Source organism: Acinonyx jubatus, chromosome B2, assembly GCF_027475565.1.
Source record: "Acinonyx jubatus isolate Ajub_Pintada_27869175 chromosome B2, VMU_Ajub_asm_v1.0, whole genome shotgun sequence".
NCBI classification, from domain to species: domain Eukaryota; kingdom Metazoa; phylum Chordata; class Mammalia; order Carnivora; family Felidae; genus Acinonyx; species Acinonyx jubatus.
In genome coordinates, this window is record NC_069385.1 from 109,409,048 (window position 1) to 109,432,101 (window position 23,054).

At 47.5% G+C, this 23,054-nt stretch overlaps 2 protein-coding genes across 2 annotated transcripts in view; one reads left to right on the forward strand and one right to left on the reverse strand.

The window, feature by feature from the left end:
* UBR2 (ubiquitin protein ligase E3 component n-recognin 2) overlaps positions 1 to 23,054 on the reverse strand; it is a 155,177-nt gene that overhangs the window by 7,489 nt on the left and 124,634 nt on the right. The window contains exon 48 of the transcript XR_008298606.1: positions 19,268 to 19,382. The gene's annotated coding sequence lies outside the window, so the exon portion shown is untranslated. The remainder of the gene's footprint in view (positions 1 to 19,267; positions 19,383 to 23,054) is intronic.
* On the forward strand, positions 3,496 to 22,004 carry PRPH2 (peripherin 2). The gene is made up of 3 exons (XM_015071259.3): positions 3,496 to 4,076; positions 16,969 to 17,215; positions 20,118 to 22,004. Exons 1-3 carry the CDS (start codon positions 3,496 to 3,498, stop codon positions 20,328 to 20,330), a joined length of 1,041 nt encoding a protein of 346 aa, XP_014926745.2. The 3' UTR covers positions 20,331 to 22,004.

The window sequence follows — 23,054 nt, forward strand, 5'->3', positions numbered from 1 at the left end:
TATATGCAAACAGGCTACACTTATATGCAGCAACATGTATGATTCTTTAAAACAATTTTTGAAATGTTTTATTTATTTTTGAGAGAGAGAGAGAGAGCACTAGTGGGAGAGGAGTAGAGAAAGAAGGAGACACAGAATCTGCACTTGATCTTAGCCAAAAGGCCGAGAAGGTTTAGGAGACACAGAATCTGAAGCAGGCTCCAGGCTCTGAGCTGTCAGCACAGAGCCCGACATGGGGCTCGACCTCAGGAACAACGAGATCATGACCTAGGCCAGAGTTGGACGCTTAACCAACTGAGCCACCCAGGCGCCCCTACCAACGACATTTCTAATGTCTGTTTTTTCTCTTTGTTCCTTTCTAGACAATGGCCCACTCTAGCTGGAGAGGGGAAATCTCCCCTTTTCCAAACAATGAAGTCATTCTATTTCTGGCCACCAGGGGGCATCCACAGACTAGCCCGGGGCTCCACTCTGCCCCTCCTCACGCTGTACAATTGATCAATTGAGGAGAAAGAGGCCCTTGGCTAATCAGGTTATCCCAGGGAGAACTATTTTTATATTTTTGTTTCTTGTTTCTACATTAATTTTTTTCTTCCTCTCCTTCCCTCTGATTTCTCTTGTCCGCATGCGTGCTGTGTGCTGGAAAGGAGTTCCCTGAGATCGTTTCACTGTCACCCACACCCTTTTTCTCTCAGGACAGGCGGCTTCAGATTCTGTGTGTGTGACGCCTGAGTCCGGTCATGCTTCTGGTTGTCTGAACATTCTCTTTTGGGGGAAAAAAAACCCTAAAAACAAAGCCAAACTCCGGAAACTGCAGTACATTCTTTTCAGTGTTTCCGATGGTGAAGTGTTGAAATTCCTTGGAGAGGCAAAGCTTGTTTAGAAGCCAAGTCTTGGTGGGGCGCCTGGGTGGTGCAGTCGGTTAAGCGTCCGACTTCAGCCAGGCCACGATCTCGTGGTCCGTGGTCCGTGAGTTCGAGCCCCGCGTCAGGCTCTGGGGCTGATGGCTCAGACCCTGGAGCCTGTTTCCGATTCTGTGTCTCCCTTTCTCTCTGCCCCTCCCCCGTTCATGCTCTGTCTCTCTCTGTTCCAAAAATAAATAAACGTTGAAAAAAAAAATTTAGAAGCCAAGTCTTGGTTATTAGAAGAGTGATCACTCCGGATAATGTTTTCAATCCAAAATGTGGTGTGACAATAAAACAATAAGACTAATTTTCCTGTGTGTCTTAGAACCTGGCCTTGGCCACTCCCAAAATAGAGTTCAAACTTGAGTGGAACAATGGAATAGCTGTTTTGTTCTCAGGTGACTGAGCTGGAGGGAAAAAAACGTACGTCTTTATAGCTTTGTTCTGTATCTCCCCTCTCTGGAGAAATACTCGTTTGATTCTTAGTAATTTGGAGATCTTAAAGAGGAGCATGCAAATAGTGGATATAGTGGATCCAATTTTCCCCACATAAGGGAAGAAAGGAGGTTCCAGGTGGGAGAGCTGAGCTACTTACTACCCTGAGCTGATGGGCAGCATGGTATTAGGTGGGCACAAATTTGAGGACAGACTTGGTTTGTTCTTAAAACTCCTTGTGCTTATGCATAGACTCTTTGAGAAGGGGCAGTGCTGAGTCATCGGGAATGTGTGTTTTAGATTTTAATGGAGATAGATAAATTATGCTCCAAAAAGTCACAGCCTAAAACAGCCCCAAAACCACCCGATTAAAAAGTGGGCAAAAGTCCTGGGCCAGACGCCTCACCAAAGAAGGCATATAAACATATGAAAAGATGCTCTGCATCATATGTTATCAGGGAGATGCAAATTAAAGCCACAGTGATATGCCAAAAATCCAGAATGCTAACACCCAAAATGCTGGCGAGGTCGTGAAGCAACGGGAACTCTCCTCCATTGCTGGTAGGAATGCAAAATGGTACAGCCACTTTGGAGGATAATCTGGCAGTTTCTTACAAAGCTAAACGTACTCTCACCATATGACCCAGCAATTGTACTCTTAGATATTTACCCAAGTGAGTTTAAAAGTTCTGTCCACAGAAAACCCACATATAAGGATTTATAGCAGTGTTTTATTTATAATTGCCCAAAATTGGAAGCAACCAAGATGCCCTTAAATAGGTGAATGGATAAACTGTGGTACATCCATATTAGTGGAATATTATTCAGCAATTAACAGAAATGAGCCATCAAGCCACAAAAAAGACATGAAGAGACACCAAGTGCATACTGCTAAGGGAAATAAATCAGTCTGAAAGGCTATGATTCTAATTATATGACATTCTGGAAAAGGTAACACTGTAGAGCCTGGCTGCCCGGAGTTGGGCAGGGAGGAAAGGAGGAAGGAATAGGTGGAACATGAGATTGTTAAGAGCAGCAAAATTTTCCTGTCCGATTCTATATGATCTGATAATAGTGGATTATGCATTTGGCAAAGCTCGCAGAATTTAAAACACAACAAGCAAGACCTAATGTAAACTATGGGCTTTAGTTAATAATAACAATAATACCAATATTTGTTCATTAGTTGTAACAAATGTACCACACAGACGCAACATGGTAATTCTAGGGAAAACCGGTTGTGGGAAAGGAGTTTATGGGAATTCTCTGTACTTTCTTTTCAATTTTTTTCCAATGAAAAAATTTTTCATGTTTATTTGTTTTTGAGAGAGAGAGAGAGAGCGAGAGCAGAGAGAGAGGGAGACACAGAATCCGAAGCAGGCTCCAGGCTCTGAGCCATCAGCACAGAGCCCGACGAGGGGCTCGAACTCACGGACCGCGAGATCATGACCTGAGCCGAAGTCGGATGCTTAACTGACTGAGCCACCCAGGTGCGTTGTGGGGGTTTTAAAAAAACAAACGCTTACTAATTTTTTATTTTTTTACGTGTTGTAAATGTTTTCTTACAATCATTTCTTTTTCAACTAGGATGACAATGTCTTTTGTCCCATAGAAAGTTTCAGATTTGAAGGTGTTTGGCCTGGAAACGGGCTTCTGGGGAGACCCGTGATCTGGGCCAGACCTCAGGGAGAGCCCATTCCCCTGGCCAGTCTTGTTTCTGTTCCTGATTCTTCATGTTGAATCCAGAGCTCTCTGCTCCGGGGCGTTCGTGGAGGCTCCTTCTGGCCATGTTCTGAAACTAGCACGGCTTTATCTAATGGGATGAAGCTGGCTAAAGAGATTAGCGTGAGGTCTTGTGGACCCCACTTTTAATCTGCAGCGTTCAGGCTCTCCCTCCTTGGCTGGGAAGGACGCTGCCGCAACACCGCGGAGACTGGCCCCTTCATGAGCGGCGACTCTGAGGCCCCTGTTACCACTACTGAGTTAACGGGGGTCCCGGGCTAAGGGGCTCAACATGGGCAGCTCCCGGAGCAGCTCCCTGAAGCGTGGGCCACCTGCTCCCTTCCCAAGGCCCTGAATCTTCAGCCCCCGGGCTCACTAAGGTCAGGAGTGGTTGCTGTGTCCTGGGAAGCTGCCTAGACTGCACCCAGCAAGTATGGCGCTGCTGAAAGTCAAATTTGACCAGAAGAAGCGGGTCAAGTTGGCCCAAGGGCTCTGGCTCATGAACTGGCTCTCCGTGTTGGCTGGCATCGTCGTCTTCAGCCTAGGGCTGTTCCTTAAGATCGAGCTGCGGAAGAGGAGTGATGTGATGAATAATTCAGAGAGCCATTTTGTGCCCAACTCCTTGATAGGGATGGGGGTGCTGTCCTGCGTCTTCAACTCTCTGGCTGGCAAGATCTGCTATGACGCCCTGGACCCGTCCAAGTATGCCAAGTGGAAGCCCTGGCTGAAGTCGTATCTGGTCGTCTGTGTCCTCTTCAACATTGTCCTCTTCCTGGTGGCCCTCTGCTGCTTCCTAATGCGGGGCTCCCTGGAGAGCACCTTGGCCCAGGGGCTCAAGAATGGCATGAAGTACTACCGAGACACAGACACCCCTGGCCGGTGTTTCATGAAGAAGACCATCGACCTGCTACAGATCGAGTTCAAATGCTGCGGCAACAATGGCTTTCGAGACTGGTTTGAGATTCAGTGGATCAGCAATCGTTACCTGGACTTCTCCTCCAAAGAAGTCAAAGAGTGAGTGCTCTCCAGTCCTGGGGTCAGAGCTAGCTGGGGACTCGGAGGCCCATGGGGTGCTCTGTGTGCACGACTTAGTACTGTGTGTGTGAGGCTGGATTCAGCTGGCCCATATGAAATTGCCGATACGCTAACATTTTTGACCTATAAAGATGGCGGTATCATACACTCAACCTAATGTCCGGCTAAAGTGGGAGGAAGGTGTCAAGTTATATAAGTTGCTTGGACAGGAGTCTCCAGGGAGGAAGCCCCAGCCAGGCATGTGTGTCTACTTCATACCGTAGGGATGAGGCGCTCATAGATGACATCTACTGAGACGTTATTTGGCTTTTTTGTCTTGTTCACTCGATGTCGATGGGTTCAGTCCCAGCAGCTTAAATTCCCTGGTGAGTTCCCTTGTTTTCCAACCTTCTGACACCAGCATCCACTCTCAAGGTGTTCGTCCTTGGGTGTGGTGGCAAGAGCAGAGGACAGGGCAGTCAGGAAGTCTAGGCTGTAGGTCTGGCTGTATAATTTGGCTGTAAATTAGCTTGTGATCTTGGGCGAGTGGCTTGCCACTCTGGATTCTTGCTTGCCCGTTTAAAAAAAAATTTTTTTTTTTAGTGTTTATTTACTTTTGAGAGAGAGAGACAGACAGAGAGACAAAGCAGGAGAGGGGGAGTAACAGAGAGAGAAGGAGACACGGAATCCGAAGCAGGCTCCAGGCTCTGAGCTCTCAGCACAGAGCCCAATGTGGGGATTGAACCCACAAACCGCGAGATCATGACCCAAGCTGAAGTTGGACGCCTAACCGACTGAGCCAACCAGGCGCCCCATTCCTCGCCCATCTTTAAAATGAAGGCATTGGAATAATTTTTTAAATTAATTTATTTTTTTAGTAATCTCTATACCCAACCTGGGGCTCAAACTCACGATCAAGAGTCCCGTGCTTCTCCAACTGAGCCGGCCAGGCACCCCTGGAATAGATAATCTTGGAGGTCACCTCCTAGCTCTGTCTAGAGTCTGGCATACAGCAAGTGCTTATTAAATGCCTGCTGGTGTTTACTTCTTGAATCATGATAGTGTGAGGCGATAAAGTTTCTAAAGTATTTGTGGTGTGTGTAAAAATAAAATCCTGAAGTGTGATGTAGGGAGGTACTGGTGAGGAACAGAGAAACTCATCCTTTGTGCTGGAGGTAATAGCGGCTCACTCCGGCACACTGTTCTTCCCAAGAGACTCGCCGTTGTGGGTCTCAGGTCATTTTCTAGGGAAAGGGCAGCCGGTCCTGAGACACTGGCTTTTCTTTTACCTCTTCTTTCCATCCCGCTCAACCCCTTCCCTGGCTGAGGCGAGGGGTCCGAATGGCTTTCCTGAGTAAGGCGGGTGAGTCCAAGGGAACTTGCATGCAGGGTGCTGGGCATACTAACAGCAGGGCATGGCCGGAGCCCGGACAACACCCATGAAGCCCAGATGGCTAGCTTAGCTGCACCTCACATGGAAGGGAAGTCAGATTGAAGGTCATTGCTTGGGATTCTATTTTTTCCGTGGGTGAGGATTACTGTTACAAATCCCTAATTAAGGAGAGGCTTATAAATGGCTCTGCCCTTCCGAGGTGACAGGCCTGCAGGGAGGGCACAAGGTGGCATGATTTGCACAAGCTGCCCCAGGAGGGATGAGCAGAATTCCTGGGGATGGGGGTGGGAGAGGAGGAGAAGCTGAAGGTACAAACAGCCTTTGTGAGCAAATAAGAAAGAGCTGTCATTTTTTCCTATCATGTTCCTTGATTGCCTTCTGCACCGATTTGTCATTGGAGAGACTTACAGAATCTTTCCGTAATCCCCAAATCTCCTTTTGTCCCAGAGCAGAGAAATTCTCCAGGTTGCTCTACTCTCAGTGGTTGGCAGGTCTAAATTTTCAGTCAAACCGTAAGCTTGATCAGAACCACCTCCATGCAGGGTAGCTGGCTGGCTCAGTCGGAGCATGAGACTATCTCAGGGTGTAAGTTTGAGTCCCATGTTGAGTACAGAGATTACTTAAAAATAAAATCTTACAAACTAAAAGCAAAAAAAAAAAAACCACCCCCAAAACAAAACCCCCCACCTCCATGTTTCATACCAACTTGTTGGAGTGAAACTATCTTAACTCCAGTGACCTGAACAGTTTCTCTGTTACACAAGAAAATATGGTGACAACATTAAGAGAAACGAAAACAGGAAAAGGAATTCAAGTCAGGTTCTCACCCACAAAAAAGAAAATGGCTTTCATTTTTCCACCTTCCTGTTCAGTCACATGAACATTTACATAATAAATACTGTAACCATGGTATAAATACAACTGAGCACCCCATTTGGTAATCTGATAATATAGTATTTGCATAATGTCCAAAACAATTATGCCCCCCCCACCTCCCCAGCTTTGTTTAAATATAATTGACAAATAACATTGTGTACAGTCAAGGTGCAGAAGGCATTAATTTGATAAACTTATATTACCACCCTACCATTAGCTAAGACTTGCATTACGGCACATAATTGCCATTGCTTTCTTGCGGCGAGAACATTCAAGGTCCACTCTCTTAGCGACTTTCAAGTACATAATACAGTATTGTTTTTTTTATTTTATTTTTTAAAACACATCCAAATTAGTTGGCATCTAGTTCAACAACGATTTCAGGAGTAGATTCCTTAGTGCCCCTTACCCATTCAGCCCATCACCCCTCCCACAACCCCTCTAGTAACCCTCTGTTTTTTTCTCCATATTTATAAATCTCTTGTTTTGTCCCCCTCCCTGTTTTTATATTCTTTTTGTTTCCCTTCCCTTATGTTCATCTGTTTTATCTCTTAAAGTCCTCATATGAGTGAAGTCGTATGATTTTTGTCACTAATTTCACTTAGCATCATACCCTCCAGTCCCATCCACGTAGTTGTAAATGGCAAGATTTCATTCTTTTTGATTGCCGAGGAATACTCCATTGTATATATATACCGACCACATCTTCTTTGTCCTTTCATCCGTTGATGGACATTTGGGCTCTTTCCATACTTTGGCTATTGTCGATAGTGCTGCTATAAACATGGGGTGCATGTGTCCCTTTGAAACAGCACACCTGTATCCCTTGGATAAATGCCTAGTAGTGCAATTGCTGGGTCGTAGGGTAGTTCTATTTTTAGTTTTTTTCCATACTGTTTTCCAGAGTGGCTGCCCCAGCTGGCATTCCCACATAATACGGTATTCTTAACTATGGTCCCCAGGCTGTACATGAGATCCCCACAACTTACTCACCTTATAACTGGAAGTTTGTAACCTTTGACCAACCTCTTCCCTTCCCTCTCCCTGCCCTCAGTGACCGCCATGCTAGCCTCTGTTTCTAGATGTTTGGCTTTTCAGATTTTACATGCAAGTGATGTCATCCAGGACTTGTCTAAAATGATCATGTTTAATTGGTGCATCATATTATGCTCAGGGAGGCCCTTAGGTTGTTCATCTTTGCTTCTATTAGAATACCAGTGTAAGCTTCTTTTGAGGCTTTTGCTCCTCTGTCTCTCTCCTACTTCCCTTAGGCTAAGCTTCCGGGAAGAAACTGTATCTTGGTTTTAACTTGCCACAAAGCTGGTCTCAAGACACAATGGTAGACCTGAAATGCCTCACCTACAGTCACACTCCTGTGCTGCTGAGGGTACAGCCTGATAGGGTCACTGTTGCAGAGAGAGGACCACCTCACTGTGTCCCACAGACTCTCACATTAATGACAGTGGGCAACACCTGTAAGCGAGGGCAGGCTCCTCGGGGCTGTGTCTAGAAAGCTTCATGGGGCTGGATCTGCCTGAGGGTCGACGCTGGTACAACCTTTATCTGTTGGTGGGAAGAAGGAAGGAAGAAATGAATGAGACAACGTGGAGAGGCACTTTTCCCCTCCCTTTCCCTGGACGCTCAAATTGTTTCCTGTTCTTTCTTTTTTTCATTTTTTTCAACGTTTTTTTTTGTTTGTTTGTTTTTTTAAATTTTTTTTTATTTTTGGGACAGAGAGAGACAGAGCATGAACGGGGGAGGGGCAGAGAGAGAGGGAGACACAGAATCGGAAACAGGCTCCAGGCTCTGAGCCATCAGCCCAGAGCCTGATGCGGGGCTCGAACTCACGGACTGCGAGATCGTGACCTGGCTGAAGTCGGACGCTTAACCGACTGCGCCACCCAGGCGCCCCTTCCTGTTCTTATCTTCACTGCTTTACTTAGGAGGATTATTAAGTTTACCGGACAAAGCTGACTCCCCAAATCCTCCCCTGAACCATATAAAGTGTATTTATTTCTTTTTTTGAGAGGCCAGGCATTGAGAAGTGGTAAGCATTTACCTTTTTCTGGCTTTTCTCAGCAGCACCCTCAGGGCGAGGATCCAGGAGCAGCAGAAGCAAAGAGAAGCAGGGGTGGGGCCTAGCAGGAGGGCAGGTTGAGGGAGTTGGGTCATCTTCCACCAAGATTTTTTTTTTTAATGTTTATTTGTTTTTGAGAGGGAGAGAGAGCATGAGCAGGGGAGGGGCAGAGAAAGAGAGGGAGACAGAATCTGAAGCAGGCTCCAGGCTCTGAGCTGTCAGCACAGAGCCCGATGCGGGGCTCGAATCCACAAATTGCAAGATCATGACCTGAGCTGAAGTTGGTCGCTCAACCAACTGAGCAACCCAGGCGCCCCTTCCACCAAGATTTTTTAAAATGCTTCATCTTTTTCTCTTTTTCCTTTCACCACCAAGTTCAGAGAGGCCAACAAAGAGGCTGGGGTGGGCCTCAGTCTCCTGGTTGACCCTGAGGACTCTGGGAGGCGATCCCAGGAGCAGTGAGCTGGCCAGAGGGCGGGAAGTCTGCAGAAAATGCACCGAGATCCTCCAGTGACACTGGTCCTGCGCGTGGGCAGTGCCTAGTGCCCATGACTTCTGGTCCTTCCTGCAGGCTGTGGGGGATCTTTTCCCATTTCACACCATGTACACCTCGCTGGACTGGGCTACAGGGAACATTTCCAGTCCAGCTCCTGAGAGCAGGGCTGGGTTCCTGCCCACAGGGCTCCCTAGGACCTCCTTAGGTATGCCCCCCACTACTGGTCCCCCAGGAAACTGAGCACGGAGCTTGTGGTCCCGACAAGCATGGAGGGGTGGCTGGTTTTTGGAGACTTCTCAAGGGAATCTTTAAGATCAAGGGCTGTTTCCTGAAGGCTCCTGATCTAAACAATATCAATTGAAGGCTTTTTATAAGAATTGACAATCTCCCCACCCCTCACCCCTCCAGTGGTCCCAGGTTCAAAAAGCCCATTGGCCATCTCCCACCCCCCTATTCTGCCCCCTATCACTATATTGCCAGGTCCCACATTTATTCTGCACAAAACCCCTCTCTGGGGCGTTTGTAATTTTTGCAGGTATTATCTCTATTTGATAGATAAAAGATCTGAGCCTCAGGTTAGATCTCATGGCAGGAAGCGGTGGGGGGGCGGTATACTTTTACAAACTAGCCTTATTGAGATATTCACATTCCTTACAACTCACTCATTTAAAGTGGATGATTCAATGGTTTTTGGCCTCTTCACAGAGCTGTGCCACTAGTCAATGCCACAGTCCACTTTAAAATGTGCTCATCACATGGCAGGGAAACCCTTGTACCTTCCAGCTTTCACTCCCTAGCTTCCACGGCCCTGCTCTATAATCGCCTCTCTGTCTCTATAGACCTCCCTCTCCTGGACATCTCATTTGAATGAAATCATAGAATATTGGTCCTTTTGGGCTTGGCCTTAAAAAAATATTTTTTTAATGTCTATTTTTGAAAGAGAGAGAGGCAGAGAGAGAGGGAGAGAGAATCCAAAGCAGACTCCAAACTCAGCCATCAGCACAGATCCTGACATGGGGCTTGAACCCACGAACCGTGAGATCATGACCTGAGCCGAAGTCAGAAGCTTCACCGACTGAGCCACCCAGACGGCCCCAGGCTTGGCTTCTTTGACTTGGTATAACGTTTTCCAAGTTCAACCAGGTTGCCACATTTGTTAGAACTTCCTTCCTTTCCATGACAAAGAATCTCCCACTGTATGGAGTGCCAGGTTCTAATTCTGTTCCTCCCACTCTGCTGTGCTGCTTTGCAGCGATGTTAAAGTCACCTTGTACAGTTTCCTTGTTAAATGAATCTATGCCCTAACTGACCCAAACTTCGAATTCTCCAGGCCACTTTGGGGGTGGCGCCTCATTGTCCCCTCTTACCCCTTCTTGTCCTCCATGTTGTCCTCCTCCAGAGGGACACTGGAAGGTGTGGGCAGAGATGCTTGAGAAACTTCTGTGGATCATGACTAGATTCCAGTGCTTCTGTGCCAGGGTCTCGGAAAATCACGAGGTAGCCGCATAGGAACCAGAGATCCCGCCCAGGCTCCCCACGGCCTTGGGCATGCGAGGCTGGGCTCTGCTGTGCCTTCTGTGTTTACTTTCTCACTGGCTCCGGCCTGGTGCTTCTGGGGGTGGGGAGATGCTCCGTTATAACTGGGGGAGGCCCTCGGAGGGAGGAGCAGAGTCCAGGGATGCGGCCTCCCTCAGTGACTGAATCTTCTTCAGAGCAAGTTATCGAGACACAGATTTGGGGTTCTCAGCCAGCGCTTCTTTTGTTTTATTGCATTTCAACTTTTATCATGGAAACTTTCAAGCATTCACAAAAGTGGAGAGATTATCCTGAATTTCCATGTACAACCTTTCCTAGCTTCAACAAATATGCACATTTTCGCTTTCTTGTTTCGTCTATATCCCCCTTCCAAAGACACATTATCCCCTCTGAGTATCTTTTTTTTTTTTAATTATTACTGATTTATTTTTTTAAATGTTTATTTTATTTTTTTAATGTGTATTTATTTTTGAGAGACAGAGAGAGAGAGAGAGAGAGAGAGAGAGAGCAGAGGAGGGGCAGAGTGAGGGAGACACAGAATCCGAAGCAGGCTCCAGGCTCTGAGCTGTCAGCACAGAGCCTGACGTGGGACTCGAACTCATGAACCACGAGATCATGACCCGAGCTGAAGTCAGACGCTTAACCGACTGAGCCACCCAGGTGCCCCTTAAATGTTTATTTTTGAGAGAGAGAGAGAGAGAGAGAGAGAGAGAGAGAGAGAGAGAGAGAGAGAGACGGAGCATGAACAGAGGAGGAGCAGAGAGAGACAGAGACACAGAATCCCAAGCAGGCTCCAGGCTCTGGGCTGTCAGCACAGAGCCCGATACGGGGCTCAAACTCACGAACCGTGAGATCATGACTTGAGTCGAAGTCAGACGCCCAACCGATTGAGCCCTCCAGGCGCCCCTACCCTCTGAGTATCTTAAAGCAAATCCCGACCTTCATTTCCTTTCACCTGTAAATACTTTAGGAGGCATTTCTAACAGGTACAGAGGGTTTGTTTGTTTTTTGCTTTTTTGTTTTTGTTTGATATAAGCACAATAGTAATCATGCCCAACAAAACCAGCAGCAATCTCATCTAATATCTGGTCTGTTCAATTTTCTCTTACTGTTTCAAAGTATCTTTCACAGTTGATTTGTTCAAATCAGGATCCAAACCAAGTCCACACTTTGCATTTGGTTCTCTGATCTCTTTCATCTCCTTTTCTCTGTAACGGTTACTGTCCAGCCATGTGAGTACTGGAGGAACTGGGCCACTTGTTCTGAAGAGTTCGTTCCTCACATTCTGGACTGAGCAGTTGCAGCCAAGTGGTGTCATCTAACTTGTTCTTCATTCCCTGTGTTTCCCCCATAAGCCAATAGTCAGGGCTGAGGTGTGCTTGGATTCAGGTTTGGTTTTGGCAAGAACACTTTCTAGGGTGCCCTGTGTATATCTTACTGCATCACATGAGGAGGGACATGAAGTCTTCAGACAATTCCTTTCAAGGTCCCCATTGCTTTCTGGATAAGCAGAGCTTTAGTGTCTCGGGGTAAAAGGCCTTGGCACCAGAAACCGTCAGCCAGGAGGGCTTGGCCTCGAGCCCTCAGCCTGAGGGAGAAGCCGGCACCAAGCCCTCTCACTTTCTCATCCCACCCAGGGAACCTAAAGGCTACAGGCTCCTTTCACTCTTCCTGAACAATTTATAGACATCTCAAGAAGACTAGACCTTGGCTAGGAGCTCTCTGAGGGCTGGACTGTGTCTCCCCTCAGCTTGAGGCTCTCCACGGGCAAGGCTGTGTCTCCCCTCAGACTGGGGCTCCCTGAGGCAGGGGTGTGTCTTCTCCTCAGGCTGGGTCTCCCTGAGGAGAAGACCCAAGTTAGCATGGGGGAGGAAGGCCTGGCTTCATGGAGGTTGTGGCTTCCCTGGACCCCCAGCCTGAGATCTGTTGGAGTCCCGCAATTCTAGAAATAGCCCTCCCTCTCCCGTAGAAGAATCACCTTGTTTACTCAGTGCTTGTCCTGGTTCTAACCACAGATTAAGGCCCCACTCACCCTCTTAAGACAAAGCTCCTTAGGTGGTGAGCTGGCTATTTATATCAGAGTATTTCCCAGGCTACAAATCTTGCTCTGCTCAGGGCTCACCAGGGCTTGTAAGGGTCTTGATTAAGGTAGGACCTGTTTTGGATATAAAGTACTGTAGGTATTGAGGGAGGACACAAACAGGAGACACAGCCCTGCCCTCAGGGAGCCCCAGTCTCAGGTGGGAGACAACCCTGTCCTCAGGGAGCCTCAGTCTGAGGCAAGACAAGCCCTGACCTCAGGAATCCCCAGTCTGTGTGTGTGTGTGTGTGGGGGGGCATTCTGGGGGGAGACACGGCTCTGCCTTAAGGAGACTAGCAAGGTGGCTTCCCCATTTGGGGGAGTGAGTGAGGTGAGGTGGGAAGATAAGTGGTCTCCAGAAGGCCAGCCTGCAGGGTGAGGGTAGCTCAGATCCTCTCCTGGCCTCAGCCCACACAACTGCAGGCCTGGCCTTCACTTCAGATATACATGTACTATGTATGGGGCAAGTCTGTAGGCTTTACCCCAGCTTAGGGACACCTGAGAGTGCATAAGGAGAGAGAATGGTGGACAGGAAAGGGCTTCTGGGACAGGGAACAAGGGAGGGAATCATGCTTTCTCATGAAGTTTAAATAGAAAAGCCAACATACAGGAGAGAGACCTGTGAGGCTCTGAAGAAACTCTGATGGGAGGAGTGGGCAATTGCTGTGGGCTGGTCTTCCACTTCCTGTTTGGCTTTGGGTGAGGCCCCGCCCTGCCCTGCTCAGGGCACCACTTCTGCCTCCATAGAACAATCTGGTGGATTGCAAGGTCCTGCCCAGGTGGCTCTGCGTGGGGCCTTCTCTGAGGGCCTGTGTCAAGCACATTCCTCACACTGACTCATTTAAAGCTCCCCACGGCTGCCGAGAGGGGGCTGTAGTTATCCCCACCTCACATAGGTCCAGAGGATGAAGTCCCACAGATCAGAAATGTAGATTTGCGACTCAAAGGCTGGCTCCTTCCACTATACCCACTCCTCTCATGGGGACATTGGGAATGGCCCAGGTGGGATGTTGTGCTGCTGGGAGCAGGCCCAAGGGACAGCCTGCAGGTCAGGCAGAGGGACGAGGAGCATCTGAGCTCGGAGACCCCAGCCTCAAAGAGGCCTGCTGGGGCTGGTCATCGGTGGGAGACTACTGTCTGCTGAGGTGTCCAGGGACTACTGACCCCTCCAGAGGGGGGCAGGAGACCCAAACTGACAGCCCTTCTGCTTCAGTCCTCCCACCCGGGACCACCTCGGGCCTCGCCGCCAGGTGTCGAGCGACGGGCTGCAGGGGGAGAGCAGAGTGGTTTCTGCTCCCACCGTGCTCTTGGTGCACTCAGTTGGGCTCAAGTAAGTACTTCAGTAGCAACCACTTCAGCCAGTGACAAATGTCTGATACGGCCTCAGGCCAGGGGTGAGCTCTGCCCTCACAGACATGGTTGCTATCCTCACAGAAGGCTCTCAGAGCCTCTTCCTCACAGTTGGCAGAGACCCTGCCACCCGATCACAAGTGACTGTTGCCCAGTGGTGGTGAATGGTCTGTTCCATTGCCACAGCTGTTGCTTGAGGGCACACGGAGCACATGTGAAGGCTCTCGTTCCTCCACCCTGCCCAGCCTCAGCCATGAGTTCACATTCACTGTGCACTTATTATGTGCCAGCCACTTTTCTAAGACCTTTTACACACATCCCTTCATATGATCCTCATGTCAACTCCATTTTACAGATGAGGGAGCTGAGGCCCAGAGAGGGTAAGGACCTTGTCCAGAGGGATGAGCTGGGAGTAAGTTCAGGTGTCCTGTGCACCCAGGACCACCCATTCTCTCGGCTGGGGTCCTGTCTAGGAAGTAGAGGTCAGGGACTGCAGACCATTGGAAATATGGTCACCATAACCCAGGTGAGGACTTTTCTGGAACCAAGGAGGCCACATTGTACAGAACCTTTCTAAAGTCCTAATCATACTGATCAACAGTTCACAGAAAAGGAACCACAAATGGCTCTTCGACATATCAGAAGATACTCAACTTCATTCGTAATGAGAGAAATGGCAATTGAGACAAGCCTGAGATACTATTTTTCATCTCTCAGGTTGGCAAAGATCAAAAATCGAACCCGTGTGGGTACAGCATGAAGGGTATGTTCTCTTGTGCATGTCTGTTAGGGGTATGATTCTACAAATGCCAGGGAGAAATATGGCAGGGGTCTAGGGCAGTCACAGATGGATCCACACTTTGATGCAGGGATGCCCCCTCTAGGAATTTACCCTCTAGATATAGCCACAATATGCACAATGTTTAAATTAACAGGAGATTGGGAAAGCCCTAAACATCTATCAGTAGGGAACTGACTAGTGCCCCAGGACCATCTGTGCAACGGCAATACCGTGTAGCTCATTAAAAACCTGGAGAATACTCTCTATTGATAGATATAAAAAATCTCTAAGATACTGCTAAGGGAAAAAAGAAAGGTTCAAGACAGGACATTATCATTTGGGTAAAAAACAAGAAGAAAAAGAACATTTGCAGAATCTGTGTTTGCTTATCAGGTATGAAGTCTTTTTAGAAGGACAGACAGTTGGCTACAGTTTGGGGGGATCTGGAGGCCAAGGGACAAGAATGAGTTGGAGATTAAACATGGACATTTAGAAGCTAAACACTGAAATTATCATTTCAATGAATGTTGAAAACAGTTTCTATTATTTATGTTTATTATTGAGGTATAGTTTACATGCAACATTAGTTCTCGGATACAACATAACGATTTGCTATTTGCATATATTGCAAAATGAGCCCCACCATGCATCTAGTTAACATCTATCACTATACTAGTTACAGAATTTTTTTTTTTTGTGATAAGAAACTTTTAAGATTTATTCTCTTAGCAACTTTCAATACAGCATTATTAACTATAGTCACGATGCTGTGTATTACGTCCCCAGGACTTTTGGCCACTTTCACCCATTCTGCCCATCTCCCACACCTGTCCTGGCAACCACAACTTTCTTTGGTTTGTTTTTAGATTCCACATGTGAGATCATATGGTATTTGTCTTTATTATTTCACTTAGCATAATGTACTCAAGATCCACCCACATTTTTGCAAATGGCAAGATTTCTTTTTATAGAGATGAGTAATATTCCAGTGTGTGTGTGTGTGTGTGTGTGTGTGTGTGTGTGTACGTGCATGTGCGTATGTGTGTGTATGTACCAAAGTTTCTTTATCCATTCACCTATCAATGGACACTTAAGTAGTTACCATGTCTTGACTTTTGTAAATAATGCTGCAATGAACACAGGGATGCATGTATCTTTTTGATTTAATGTTTTTTTTTTCTTCTTCAAGATTTTATTTTTAAGTAATTTCTATACCCAATGTGGGGCTTGAACTCACAACCCCGAGATCAAGTGTCGCATGCTTCACTGACTGAGCCAGCCAGTGCCCCTGAGGTTAATGTTTTCATTTTTTTCAGATAGATACCCAGAATTGGAATTATAGTTTCTATTTTAAATAATTACATTTCTATTCTCATACTTTCTACTCTCATGTTTGTAAAAGTCTGTGCAACTTAAAAAAACTTTGTGATTCAAGATAACATGCATACACTCAGGTACACAAATCTTAAGTGTGCAGCTTGATGAATTCTGGTGCATAAAGACACCTGGGTAACCTCACTCAGGTCAGGTAGGACACACTCAGATGCCTGATGAGGATGGGGAGAACTTTCAGAGTAAAGATGTCTGCCCCTTTTGAATTCTGAACCCACATGAATGTATGGTGTGCCCTAACCAAATATATACCTACAAATGGAAGTGCAAAAGTAATACGGGCTGCAGCCTTCAGGTGAGTAAGGAGATCCCACCTGGCTAGGGGCAGAGTTCACTGTGGACAGCAAGCAAGTTGAGGGCAAGGACTGTAACTGTTTCCAGTCTCATTCCCTGTCCCTGCACAGGCCCTGGGCTACAGCAGGCCTTCTGGAAATATATGCTGAACAGAACCCATCTGGCCAGAGGGAGCCTTGGTCCCTAGTGACTTTTTAGAGGTAAGGTTGCAGAGGGGCTGCGGGGCAAAGGCTGTTGGCCACGAACGCTAGGCAGTCCTGTTCCAGTCACCACCTGTCCTACCAGGCTGACATGGTTCCAAGAAATTGCTGCATGCAGAGGCCTGGCAGTACAAAGCGTGGTTGGATGCATTTCTGTATTCCTTATTTACTCGCTTCTTGGTTTATCATTTGTCTCAACCCTCAAGAACACAAACTCTAGGAAGTAGGGACATTGGTTCTGTAGCGTCATTTCTCCACCTTCAGCTTCTAGAACAGTGGCTGGCACATTATTATTTCATGAATGAATGAATGGATGGATGGATGGATGGATGAATATTACAGCTTTTCAGAACTGTGGGATGGGAGGAACTGGCCCCTGGTGAGAAGTCTGAGAAGCCCCTAATCTTTCTCCTCCAGTCGCATCAAGAGCAATGTGGATGGGCGATACCTGGTGGATGGTGTTCCCTTCAGCTGCTGCAACCCCAACTCGCCACGGCCCTGCATTCAGTACCAGCTCACCAACAATTCGGCTCACTACAGCTACGACCACCAGACAGAGGAGCTCAACCTGTGGGTGCGTGGCTGCAGGGCTGCCCTGCTAAACTACTACGGCAGCCTCATGAACTCCATGGGCGCCGTCACACTCCTCGTCTGGCTCTTTGAGGTAGGCTCTGGGCCAGCTGGGGGCCGAGGGGAGTGGGGGTCACCTGCCCCTTTTGGATTTAACGGGTGGGGCCCAGCCTGGAGCGCTTGCCTCTCTCCTCAGAAGCAGCCCTCAGCCTTGCTGTGGGTCAGGCAGGCAGGCCTAAGTTTAAACCCCAGCACCTCTACTATTTTTTGTTTCTTTCCTATCACTCAAAAAATAATTGATAGAGGTGAAATTCACAGAACAGAAAATGAACCATTTTAAAGTGAGCAACGTAGTGGCATTTAGTACATTCACAATGTTGTACAACTACTACAACATCCGCTACCACCTCTATCTAGTTGTAAAACATTTCCATCACTCCCAAAGAGAAGCTCCTACCCATTAAGCAGCATACTTCCCATCTCCCGCCCCCCTGCCTCCCACCCCTCCAGCCCCTGGAAACCATTAATCTGTGCTCCAGCTTTGTGGATTTATCCATCCTGGACAAAATTTTATATAAATGCCATGAAAATATGTGACCTTTTCTGTCTGCCTTCTTTCACTTTGCATGTTTTAGAGGTTCATCATGTGCCTTTGTTTTTTCAGTCTGGGGTCTTGGAAAGTTACTTAACATCTCTTTATATGGGACCGACAGCACTTAGCTTTGGGATTCCTGGGGGGGGAACAGGGGGTGATATGTATTATGTCCACGAAATGGGAGCTATTTGGATTTGTGCTTCTCTCAAGATTCTGGTAGCAATTTACCTGTTATTCTAACTATTTGTGGATTTATCTGATTTCACCTATAAGACTTAATTCCTCTCTGTACAGAACTTGGGATGTAGCAAGATGTCATTCATTCATTTATCGGAGTTATTTCTTAAACACCTGAGTGCTGGGCGCTGTCCCGGGTGCTGAATGAGAGCAAGTGTGAGTGGTAAACCAAGGTGGTACAGAGGGTGACTCAGGGGCTCTGGCTTTCAGCTGGCAGCAGAAAATCCACTCCAAAATCCAGAAGTCCAAAACCAGAAATATCAGTGGGGAAAGTTTGCCCATTAGAGGAGATTCACTGAAAGTTTCCTTTAAGTAAGTCGCTCTCTTAGTGCTATGGAATTTAACATGTAGCTGTGCCCTGGGCTGAGATGACTACTGCTAACTCACCACATCACACTGCAGGTACTGTATTGTCTGGGGGTAGGCTGCCTGGGGAAGGGAGGGTTTCTTTTCATGTCAAGGCAAATGAATGACGTTTTACTGATTGTTGACTACTTGAGGCACAGTCTTGGGAATGAATGGGTAGAGCGAGGTGAGAAGCTTACTGCTGGAAGGTCAGAAGCTCATGTACCCTGAAAACCCATGAAAAGACTGAAAGGCTAACAGTGGGAAAACAGGGTTCCACTGGCTGCCTCTCAGTTTCCTCGCCTTTCCAGGAAGCTAGTGACTGTATGAGATGAGGACCAGGTCATCGTGAACAGGGAGTAAATGCTCTTGACTTTTAGCTGAGGCCTTCAGTTGGCAGAGCTCTGTGATGGGCATGAGGGTGGCTAAACTAAGATAGGGCTCTGGCTTGAGCCTTGCTCTCCTGGGCCTCACAATCCAGTTAGGAGGTGACATCTAACTCATGAACCAAAGGGAGGATCATGACCAAGTGCAAAATTCATAATGCAGCAGTAGACCTGCTTCAGGAAAGGAGGAGGGAATCAGAGTAGGAGTATGTACACCAGGAGGACGTCCTGGAGGAGGTGAGTTTTTTCACCATAAACATTATATTAAACTTTCAACGGACAATGACAATAGCGAAAACCTAAAACATCAATCACTAACGTCATCCACCACTGCAATTATAAAGTGCTCCCATAGCATTCATTTAGTAGATGTTTACTGAAGCCCTACCACCACTGGGTGCTGTTCTATGGGCTGGGAGACTGAGTGAACAAGATGCATCGGGGGTGGACGGTCTCCATGAGCAGGCCTCACCAGCTCAGAGTCTGTTATACCACGAAAGGAGAAATGTAAGAGAGTAAAGCGGGAATCTATGTAGAAACAAGGGGTAACACGATACATTGGAAAGATGCAAACAGTACTTACCACACTAATAACCAATTACAGCTGACACATCTATTCATCCTTACTGGGCACCACGTACAATGCTCTACACATCCTGACATGTCACAGCGTGCACAAGAGGCAGGAGACACTCCATCTGAAAATTTGCAAACCACATGAGTAAACTGAGGTTTCTTACTCACATGGCTGGCTAAGTATCAGGACTGGGGTTTGAACCCAGGCATTTTGGCACCACAGCCCGCTACAGCGACTGCTAGTGAACAAACACAAACAAATCACCCACTCATCCCCACACTAATCAAAATAGCAGAAGTAGAAGGAAACCACATATGATAATATTGCTTGCTGAAAAGGAGGTGACTTTTTAATTCTGTCTAGCAAATAGTTTACCCAACACCTCATATGTGCCAAACAATGTGCTAGGAACGGGATGGGGGTGCAAGGAGGAGAAACCTAGGACTAATCCCCCCAGAACGGGTGAGACTGGAGAGAAAGAGGAGGCAGAATGAGTAGCAGGGTCACTCACCGAGGGCTGAAGCTGAATTGAAGGGGGAGCGTGGAGAGGAACAACGTTTAAGGCAAACAGCAAGAGGTACAGGCTGGAGAGAAGAAAGTGTGGATGGGACCCAAAGAAGCCCAGGGTGGCCAGAAAGGGAGGAGAATAGGGCTGGAGATGAGGCTGGAGAAAAGACAGCTATTTTGAGCACCAGGCCAGGCTGGTGGGCAGGCCCTCACTAACCCAGACTCAGCAGAGCCTGTCACCCTCGAAGGGCCCCCGGGGTGAACAGGCTGGTGGCTTCCAGGGTTTCCTAACAACCTCAGTCCCCACCTACTTCTCCCAGACCTCCTCTAAGTCTCTTCTCCCCACCAGGTGTCCATCACAATTGGCCTACGCTACCTGCACACAGCACTGGAAGGCGTGTCGAACCCCGAAGACCTTGAGTGCGAGAGTGAGGGCTGGCTTCTGGAAAAGAGCGTGTCGGAGACTTGGAAGGCCTTTCTGGAGAGCTTGAAAAAGCTGGGCAAGAGTAACCAGGTGGAAGCCGAGGGTGCAGACACAGGCCAGGCCCCAGAGGCTGGCTGATGGCCCTGGGCCCCCTCCCCTCCTGAACACTGAGAAGTAGCGGACTCCAAGAAAGCGGATACCCCACTTATCCAATCTGAATCTCCCAAGGAGGGCAGCCGTCTTACTACAGAGACTCTTTCTGATGGTGGGATTTAAAGTTTAGGGTCCCTAAAACTGTTTGGCAAACATTTGTTGAATGACTTAAAATATTAGTGAATGAGCCCTGGCTCAGGCCCACTACTTCCCGATATGCCCTCATGGTGGACTCAGGGCGCCTCTCAGTGGATCACTCTTCATAGCACATGAATTCAGTTCCACCCTGAGGCTACTACTGGCTGCACTGAGGGCAACTCCCCTTTTTAAGAGTTTGCCATTACAGGCTCCAAGTTGTTTCATTCTACGTCCAAAGTGTCACTTGGTGCATAAGCACAGGAGTCTGAAAAATGTACTGGCCATGTCGTCATTCTTCTGTTTTTAAATGCCAAGACTGACAGGACAGCCATTCTGTTTGTGTAATTGTGCAGGGCGGGGGATAGTTATACTTTTCTAAGACTAATGGGCTCTCCAAAGCACTGAGGGCCCACGAGAGGAATTCTTCAATCATGGGGCAAGAGAACTTAAAGACAGGGGATTATTTTCCTCACCAAAAACATAGTTAAAGGCTACTCTTGTGTCACATCCCCATGCCCTCGCTTAGTCTGGAGTGAGCTATGGGCTGAGGAAGTCAGGTTGTTGGCTGTTCCGGCAACATCACGCCCCTGAAGTGCCAGGTGACCTCCTTTGGCTTGTCTGTGGAAGCACTGGACTAGGTGGCTGCTCTTCACTGGAAGAGGAGTAACAATGAGACAAGAGTCTACCCTCTGGACACTGGGCCTCTCCTCTCAGACCCACACAGGTGGCCACAACAGCCCACATGGGTGACACTAATGGTCCACAGTGGAGGGCAAAGCATCCTCTGGAAGCTTCTTCCTGTTTCCTTCCCCAGATACCTATCCTGCAAAGCAGTATTTCTGCAATGCCTCTGTATTAAAGATTCTTTGAAACTCAGTCCATCTTCCTGAGCTAGTGACTCCAAGAGAAATTTTACCTTCTTTCAGGGAAGAGAGAAAAGGGAAGCTTTTAGGGGAAGGAGAGAACGGCTTCATTGTTGTGCTGAGTGTTCAGTGGGGAGACAATAAGACTTTGGGTGCTGCCTGGGGCATGTTCTGGAGCTCTCATTCTCCCAGGCATTAAAACATTTGGACACTCTTGCTCTTGGGGCACCTGGGTGGCTCAGTCAGTTAAGCATCCGACTTTGGTCATGATCTCACGGGTTTGTGAGTTCAAGCCTCGTGTTGGGCTCTGTGCTGACAGCTCAGAGCCTGAAGCCTGCTTCAGATTCTATGTCTCCCTCTCTCTCTGCCCCTCCCCCGTTCAGGCTCTGTCTGTGTCTCAAAAATATATAAATACTAAAAAACAACCACAACAAAAAAACCCCCAAAAAACCAAACCAGAACAAAACAAACATTTGGACACTCTCAGACTTTGGCCCAGGTTTAATTTAATTAGACTTTGGAGTCTCCTTGAGACCAAAGAATGGTCCACATTGAAAATGCTGAGGGAGTCAGCCACCTCTGACAAGGGTCCTGGAACTCTCTCCCCTCGGGAGTGCTGAGAACCATCGAGAAAGTGCTGCTCTAGGCTCATGTGTAACTGTGCTGTTAACAGCTGTACGATAGACATTAAAAATTATATTGTGTGAAAGTCACCTGTGTTAAACACTGTCTTAGCCTATTCAACTGTATGTTATCACATGATTCCCAATTCTAGCCAGTATTTGTTAACAAAACCCAACTGAACCTGACCCTAAAGGGAAGCATGGTTACCAGTCAGGGCATCACCTCTCCCTCTCACCATCTCATCTGCAAGAACACTGATTATAAGGCTATCCCAAATATTCTCCACATTGACCAGTTCAGACCAGAGCTGAATTTATTTAATATTTTCATGTGTGGAATCTTAGTTTAGTGATTTAAGCAAAAATTCCAAACCATTTTTCCCTGCTCTGGTCAAAATGTATTTTCCCAAACAGGGAAACACAAGTCTCTGTGGGGCCAGGTTATAGGGCAGATGTAAGCAACCTTAGAATCTGAGAGCTGCTGGGAGGACCAAGGGTGAACTGACCCTATGATAAATATCCCCAGTTGGTTCAAGCAGACGTAGGGCGAGCTACACTTCACAGGGCTTCTCAGGTAGCGGCCAACAAGACTCTGACCTGGGTCTTCCTTGTGTCTGACCTCAGGCTTTCCTGGGACCAGTATAAATTCATTTCTCCCAGGGGACTCAACCAGGTTTTCAAGTCTGGCAGGCCTTCCTTGGGGCAGGGTGAGAGGTAAGACAGCACCTTAGGTCTTTTCCACTTTTAAAACACTTTCTCCAGAGTGAAGAAGTAGGTACTAGCTGCTTATTTTGAACATTTAGGAAGACAAGTGTGCTGGAATCTGTGGCTTCAGTTCAAGAACCCATAGCTTCTTGCAACACGTTCAAGCCCAGGACCGAACCACCAGCAAATAAACCCCAAGTAACCTCAATATAGGTTAATAAGATTAGGTGCTGGCTCGGCACGCTCCCCTGCCCCTCCTTGTCCGGGCACCTGTAATGCTAGGCCAGCAGGTTTGCAGCTTAGCCAGGAGCGGGGCCGAGTGGGGGAGGGAAGGGAGACCAAGACAACTTGGGTCTCTGACTTGCTACTAGAGGAGAACA

What these genes read in the sequence shown, in the direction of transcription:
- PRPH2 (XM_015071259.3), top strand. Translation starts at nt 3,496, where the DNA reads ATGGCGCTGCTGAAAGTCAAATTTGACCAGAAGAAGCGGGTCAAGTTG. An exon ending in TCCTCCAAAGAAGTCAAAGA is followed by an intron (nt 4,077 to 16,968) that starts GTGAGTGCTCTC and finishes TTTCTCCTCCAG; the next exon opens with TCGCATCAAGAGCAATGTGG. An exon ending in TCCTCGTCTGGCTCTTTGAG is followed by an intron (nt 17,216 to 20,117) that starts GTAGGCTCTGGG and finishes TCTCCCCACCAG; the next exon opens with GTGTCCATCACAATTGGCCT.